The sequence below is a fragment of the Oncorhynchus kisutch genome, linkage group LG14 (assembly GCF_002021735.2).
Source record: "Oncorhynchus kisutch isolate 150728-3 linkage group LG14, Okis_V2, whole genome shotgun sequence".
Lineage (NCBI taxonomy): Eukaryota > Metazoa > Chordata > Actinopteri > Salmoniformes > Salmonidae > Oncorhynchus > Oncorhynchus kisutch.
In genome coordinates, this window is record NC_034187.2 from 74,690,505 (window position 1) to 74,698,251 (window position 7,747).

Consider the following 7,747-nt stretch of genomic DNA (forward strand, 5'->3'; position numbering starts at 1 on the left):
TATAAAATATTTAAAAAATAAAAGAACAAACAAACATTATACGATCAACTGGTGAGAGCCTCAAATATCACATTTGTACATATCTACTGTATACAGGAATCAAGGCAAAGTTAGTTCTGGTTTCAGTCAGGTCTTTGGTCACGTTCTCGTGGGTCAAACAAATACACCCTAATGATTGGTTGGCAATACAGACTCCCACAATGCAGGCGCTGGCTGATTAACTTGAAGAGCAACTGCAGAAACTTGCAGTCAACTGAAGTCAAAACTTCATGACTTTTGATCACATGGTTTAGCCCTATAATGGTGCTGGAATGCACCCAAACCTTTTGGTCGCCCCCCCTCGCTAGAACACCCAATCAGAGGCAGCTGGTGGGAGGATCATTGTAATGGCTGAAATGGAATCAATAGAACAGTCTCAAACACAAACATATGGAAAAGAGGTTTGACTCCGTTCCTTTAGCTCCTCCCACCAGCCTCTGCAATCCAACACACACACAGTATAACAGTCTCACTGTTTATTATTCATCTTCATAGTACGGCCCTATTCTTTACTGATATACAGTATACATCTTATTTTACAGTAATGACTGATCATAAACGGGAATCATACAGGCTTTAACACGCAGTGTTATGAAGTTCCAGAAGGCCTTATCTCATACGTACTGTCAGCCAATGGTTGAGGAGTATTAAAACAATCTGGATTGTGATTGGACATAATCATACTCTTACAGTAGAGTGCTTGACATTAAGAACAAGTTAAATCCCCCTAGTTACAACCCTTGACTGTATCCCACATGACACCCTACTCCATATCAAGTGCACCCTATTCCATAAATAGCACTATATAGACAATAGGTTTCCATTTGGGATGCACACCTCAACACCCCACCAGTGATCTTCTATATAGACCACATTAAGAATGACATAAGTGCGCAGAAGCACCAACTCACCAATAGTGAGTGAGGATTTGCATAATCATCTACAGCAGGTTATTGTGAGTAGAACAGCATTCCATATTAAAAGGCACTTTGGTGGCTGGACTGCATCCGAACTACAGTGACAGTATAAAACATACATAGAGAAAATGATCAAATTGAAAGAAGAGAACCCTGTCCCTGGAAAGACTAAAGTCATGACAAAAACATTTAAAGATGCTCTCTTTTCTTTTAAACAAAGAATCAAGTGAAAACTCTGTATTAGGTTGAAGAGATCGAGACCTATTTTAGCTCCACCTACAGACACAGGAAGCTCATTTTTGGTCTTGGTCACACTGACACTCAGCAGTCCCCAGTCACCGGGTCAGAGCTTTGACTCTAGTGATGTCTCCGAGTGCTGATCTAAGGTTTGTTGTGGGCTTGCTTATGGTAGTCCATCGTATCCGATGAGGACTTCAACCTCTGAGTTAACGGTGAATTCTTTAGTGAGTGTAGAGTCCAATCGGAGATCCAAATTTTATTGCAGGTGGGGCATATGTCTGTGTTGGCGGGGGCAGGCATGGTTCTGTCTCTCCGGAGCTCCTCCCCTCCTCTGTACACCCTCCGGAGCTCCTCCCCTCCTCTGTACACCCTCCGGAGCTCCTCCCCTCCTCTGTACACCCTCCGGAGCTCCTCCAGGTGGAACGGTCGGCAGCAGCATCCTCTCTTTCTGTGGGTTTGATGTTGCTCTTCTTCAGCCATGTTTTTTAGCTGCCCCCCTACAGACCACCGGCCAAGATATAGCTGGCCATACAGGATCTTCCACGGCTAGCACTCCCAAGATATAGCTGGCCATACAGGATCTTCCACGGCAAGCACTCCCAAGATACAGCTGGCCATACAGGATCTTCCACGGCTAGCACTCCCAAGATACAGCTGACCATACAGGATCTTCCACGGCAAGCACTCCCAAGATACAGCTGGCCATACAGGATCTTCCACGGCAAGCACTCCCAAGATACAGCTGGCCATACAGGATCTTCCACGGCAAGCACTCCCAAGATACAGCTGGCCATACAGGATCTTCCACGGCTAGCACTCCCAAGATATAGCTGACCATACAGGATCTTCCACGGCAAGCACTCCCAAGATACAGCTGGCCATACAGGATCTTCCACGGCAAGCACTCCCAAGATACAGCTGGCCATACAGGATCTTCCACGGCAAGCACTCCCAAGATACAGCTGGCCATACAGGATCTTCCACGGCTAGCACTCCCAAGATATAGCTGACCATACAGGATCTTCCACGGCAAGCACTCCCAAGATATAGCTGGCCATACAGGATCTTCCACGGCAAGCACTCCCAAGATATAGCTGGCCATACAGGATCTTCCACGGCAAGCACTCCCAAGATATAGCTGGCCATACAGGATCTTCCATGGCTAGCACTCCCAAGATATAGCTGGCCATACAGGATCTTCCACGGCAAGCACTCCCAAGATATAGCTGGCCATACAGGATCTTCCATGGCTAGCACTCCCAAGATATAGCTGGCCATACAGGATCTTCCATGGCTAGCACTCCCAAGATATTCTAATGATATGCCCAAGCCAGCTCAGTTGGTGTTGGGCGACCGTGGCCTCCATACTCTCACAGTGGGTCTTAACAAGTATTTCTGTACAGGACACGGTTGCACCAGGTGATTCCCTGGATGCGCTGCAGGCATCTTCTGTGGAATCGCTTGAGTTGCTTGTTGTGGCGACTAAGTGACCCAGGTTTCACTGCTGTAAAGAAGTGTGGTGATGCAGATGGCAATTTTGGTGTGGAGGTGGAGATCCCCTTTTTGGAAAATCCTGTGTCTGTTGTGGGCAAGGATAATCTGACCCTAGATCTGTACTCCTGTGGGGTTACAGGGTCACCACAGCACAGGGAAGTCCTCTCTAGAGCTGAACCCAGGGTCCTTCCGCTGCTCCCAGTATGTATTAGAGCTCAGCCACGTGTCATCCTTTGATTTCCTGTTAAATAAACAAAAACAGCAGTCACATATACGTAAAACTTAACACATATTCCAAACATACTGCATAACCTGGCTGTAAGTGTACAACCCTATCCCTCAGTACACCTTCATGTAGAACAGTGAGATCTCATGACAACACAGAACAACTTAATGGTGTTGTTTTGACCAGTCAGACACTGAGGAGAATCATGTTCCGCTGGAATTAAGGCGGTGCTAGTGTCAAACACGTTGGGTTTGCAATTTCGTTATTTAAAAACTGTCATGTCGGCATTTCCCAGCCCTAACGCAAAGTTTGGCAATTTACCTGTCTAACATCAGCACGCTTGCGCTCAGAGGGGTGGAAATATTTGAGGTGTGTCCTTAAAAACATGATCCAAGTTTCTATTTTCAAGCTAGGATAGGATACTTAAGACCAACCAAAAGCTGGTTTTAATGGTAACACAGTTGGTTATGATACAGCATATCCAGCTGTGACACACACTGTCCATTTGAACAAGAGTAGCCTAATGTGATTTTAGTGCCATTATACTTTGTAATTAGAACCATTAAAAAAAAGTCCCCCCCCACCCCCCCCCCCCCCATTTCGTTTAGCTAAAAACCAAGTCTCCTCTCAATGAAGGCTTTTTTTTGTCCATCCCAACACAACTGTGAAGTAGACAAGACTGTTGACTAAGAGTTTGGCCCCTGAGACCTCTGGGAAATCCATCATCACCAAAGCTTTATTCAAATATAATGTTTGAGAGGAGTAGAACAGTGATCTGACATTCCCTTTCTATATATGCATTGTAGGCAGGCCCACATGATTTTAGTCATGCAGGTGCCGTTTTTGGATGTACGTAAAATACTCCATAGTCTGCGTTGTTTTCATATTCTATGCCCACGGGAGAAATGATGGTGCCTGTAAGTGTAACATAACAACTTGTTTTAAATAGGCTGTGTTTAGAATTCAAATTATTCCTTCTCTTTTTAGGCCTTGTAAATAATGCTTGCTTATTGTCATGCTCAGATATAATGTCCTTTACAGTAGACCTAGCCCCTATGTCAGGGTGAATGCTATTGAGGCCATGCAGTGACTTAGAACAACGTGGACTTCAAATGGGTTCAAGTTAACGTATTTAGCAAAGGTAGGTCTACATGATGTTATTTAGTTTTTGTAAGCCAATTAGATTTACCACTGCATTAAGTTTGTTCAAATGGAGCCCAGAGGCTAATGGAGTGTTATTCACATGACAGACCTGTGACAATGTGGTAGTTATATAGACAGAGGTGCCATTCCGTCAGACCTTTTCTATATTGTAGAGCAGTGGTTTCCAACCAGGGGTACTTGGTCGATCCACACGGGGTACGTGAGAAGACTCATGGACCATAGGCTTACTGGTAAAATGCACGTGAGGGCGTACTTCAGGGATAAGCGAAAAATGTTAGGAACCACTGTTGTAAAGGATACTGTGCAATTAAGACAGTCTTGTTCTGTCTTTGTGGCTAAACGTGTGAACAATGAACTCCCTTGTCTGCTGGAATCAGACAGAAAGGCGCACACACACACACACAGTGGCGTACTTGAAGAAGCGTGGTTTGTGCGTCATGTTGTTCTCCTCCAAGACTTTTCTCCTTTCTCTCTGGAGCAGCTCTATCCTCTGCTTCTGCTCCTCAGCCCCCTCAATGTTCCCTTCTTCCAAACACCTGAGACAGAGAGAGAGACACAGAGAGAGAGACACTCAAGTGAAAAGGATCCTATGAGAAGGGTGATATAATACAGGGAAGTATGAGAAAGAAGGAATACTGGATTAGGGCGAGCTAGGAAGAAGACCGAGAGGAGAGGAGGAAGAAGACGGAGAGATTAAGAGAGAATCCCGTGGGTGTGTCCTACCTCTGGTCGAGACGGAAGCGTGTGTCTGTGGGGGGTAGGAAGGGCTTCAGGGCGGCATCAAGCTCATTCAGCTCCACACCAAACTGAGTGAAGCCATAGTACTGGTCCTGGTCCACAGGCATGGGGTCTACACAAACACATGACAAGTATTATTTTAAACTATTTTCAAGGTAAAGATCATAAGCTATAATATTTACGTGGAATGCCACTTTATGTTTTTGAATGTGGGTGTGTGAGTTGTGACAGACAGCCCAAAGAGCCAGTCACTCACTTGCTCTCCAGATGCAGATGGCAGAGGGTGTGTCTCCTTGGTACACGCCTTCATGCCATTTGCCAAAGAATGAGTGGATGACACGCCCCCCACTGTCTGTAACCACTCCCTCTATCTTGTTCACCGTTGAGCTCCACGATTTTGCCTGTGGATTAAATATGCAAAACATGAATAATAAACTAATTAAACTAATGACGCAAAACAAATACAAATGTGACGTTACAAATCAATAAAACCAAACCAATAAAATGCTGTCAATCATGTGATGAATTCTAAATGATACATGAATCCATCCACCACTCATTAGTTACTTTTAAATTTTCCAGGATAATGGTCACCAGGATGTTATTCATTCTGTTCCCCAACAGATGGCGCTGTTACACCTGATAATACCCTCAGAAACCCAGTGCAAGTGTTTCCCCAACTCGGTCCTGGGGACCCTAAGGGGTGTGTTTGGGTTTTTGCCCTAAATCTACACAGCCGATTCAAATGATCAAAGCTTGATGATGAGCTGATCACATGAATCAGTTGTGTAGTGCTAGGGGCAAAAACCAAAAAGGTGCACCCGTTGGTCCCAGGAGTTTAGGAAACGCTGGCCGAGGGTTTCATACGTGTTGGCCAATTTATATTGAATTGAGTTAGGCTGTTTTAAATAACACCCTATTCCCTATATAGTGCACTACTTTTGGTCAGAGTCCCTATGGGTAGTAGTGCTCTGTATTAGACATATGGTGCCTTTTGGGACACACCCTTCATGTAAACTGGGATGGTATAGTCCATCTCCTCACCTTGACGAAGGTCACTGTACACTGGCAAGCGTCACTGCTGGTGTTTTTGATTGACATCTCTCCGTAGTGTTCTATCCAGCGCTGGCCACTCAGAATGTTGTGGATGCAGGACGTGACCTTGTTCCACTCATAGTGGTCCCCAAACCTGAGGATGACAAAACTGTCACACACACACCTCTATTCCATATGAAAGCAGCTCTGACGTTCACACACATTCTATCAAATCAAAGAGACTCACCCTGGCAGGGTCACATGAGTGGTTCCCATGGGAACAATCTCCATGGATTTCCCCCAGAACTTATTCTTCCACTGGACATCTGAGAGAGATGGGACAGAGAGATAGACAGGGGTAGTAGGTGAGTGGAGCAGATAACCCTCACAATAACAATCACAAACAGAAGGAAACGGTGGTGATATGTTTACTGAAAACATAGAAGCTCACCTTGCCAGAACGTGAAGTTGTGAGAGTCACAGTGACACGCTGACACAGGTGGGTGATGGCTCACCTAAGACAGACAGGGGGTTCAACTGGTGAATACATGTGACTGACAATGTTATGAGTCTTCAGTCATCCTATGCAATGGTTCTGTTTCAAATGGCATCCCTATATAGTGCACTAGTTATGACCAGAGCACTATGGGCCCTGGTTAAATTTAGTGCACTAAATGGGAATAGGGGGTCATTTGGAATGCACTAAATGAATCAGCCCAGTGATTCTTGGTTTATTTTATGTGAGTGATGATAACTTGTTCCTGTAGGTTTAGTTCCTGTTTACCTGTTCTGCTATGAACCTGAAGCCCTTGTCAGGTCTGTCACACTCATAGGTCTCTCCCAGGACGGGGTTAAAGGGTTTACTTCCTGCCCGGTGGTAACTGGAGGCATATGCAGACACTGCAAATGTTGCCACATACACCTGCAGCACAGGACACACACACAGAGAGACAGAGACTGTGTTACTTACCATGTGTAGGTAGAGGTTGTGTGTGTGGGTTCCCACAACGCATCATAAGAATCATGGTGTGACTATGTCCAAATTCTCTAACCATGCGTTGCTAGGCATCGTGTGTGTGTGTGTGTGTGTGTGTGTGTGTACCTGCATCCTATACCCTCACCATTCTCTGGTACGGGTCCTGTGTGTGTGTACCTGCATCCTATACCCTCACCATTCTCTGGTACGGGTCCTGTGTGTGTGTGTACCTGCATCCTATACCCTCACCATTATCTGGTACGGGTCCTGTGTGTGTACCTGCATCCTATACCCTCACCATTCTCTGGTACGGGTCCTGTGTGTGTACCTGCATCCTATACCCTCACCATTCTCTGGTACGGGTCCTGTGTGTGTGTACCTGCATCCTATACCCTCACCATTCTCTGGTATGGGTCCTGTGTGTGGTTCGCTGTATCCAGCAGCTCAGAGTACTCCACCTCCTCACACAGCCTCTGCAGTGTGTTGAGAGGCTCGTTGAGATGAACAGGCATGGCGACCTTGGACAGGTCCTTCCCTATGTTGTTCTTGAGGATGTTCCATAGACTGACACTGCTGCTGCTGGGCTGAGGGGAGGGGAGGGTAGTCCGTCTACAGGCCACCTGAACACCACTTCCTCCTGAGCCTGCTGGGGGGGGGGGTACTTAAAATGGAGGTAGCAAACATTTGCTCACTCATACAAATTATATGCTTGACATAGAAATACTCATATGCTGGCCCATGCACCCGCACGGCATACCAGAGTCATGTCTCTCGCTTCCTCCCTCGTTGCTGTAGCCAGTGTCCATGGAAACACTGTCACTGACATCACTGATATACGAGTCATCATCAGAAGCCTGGAGACAAATAGAGAAAAATATATATGAATGACTGTTCAGATCATTGTTTATCTCCCTAATG

General features: G+C 45.8%; 1 protein-coding gene across 4 annotated transcripts in view; it reads right to left on the reverse strand.

Annotated features, from left to right (window-relative positions):
- Positions 1 to 500: 500 nt before the first annotated feature.
- The window catches only part of LOC109903344 (oxysterol-binding protein-related protein 3), a 44,176-nt gene continuing 36,929 nt past the window's right edge, over positions 501 to 7,747 (reverse strand). For 3 of the 4 annotated variants that reach the window (XM_020499980.2, XM_020499982.2, XM_020499979.2), the window contains exons 13-22: positions 7,587 to 7,683; positions 7,228 to 7,475; positions 6,638 to 6,775; positions 6,305 to 6,368; positions 6,101 to 6,179; positions 5,863 to 6,007; positions 5,075 to 5,219; positions 4,804 to 4,930; positions 4,494 to 4,616; positions 501 to 2,931 (exon numbers count right to left, since the gene is read on the reverse strand). In XM_020499980.2, the coding sequence (XP_020355569.1) occupies positions 2,832 to 2,931; positions 4,494 to 4,616; positions 4,804 to 4,930; positions 5,075 to 5,219; positions 5,863 to 6,007; positions 6,101 to 6,179; positions 6,305 to 6,368; positions 6,638 to 6,775; positions 7,228 to 7,475; positions 7,587 to 7,683 (1,266 nt within the window). In that variant the 3' untranslated portion in view covers positions 501 to 2,831. The remainder of the gene's footprint in view (positions 2,932 to 4,493; positions 4,617 to 4,803; positions 4,931 to 5,074; positions 5,220 to 5,862; positions 6,008 to 6,100; positions 6,180 to 6,304; positions 6,369 to 6,637; positions 6,776 to 7,227; positions 7,476 to 7,586; positions 7,684 to 7,747) is intronic. The other variant, XM_031788962.1, reaches the window with a different exon arrangement.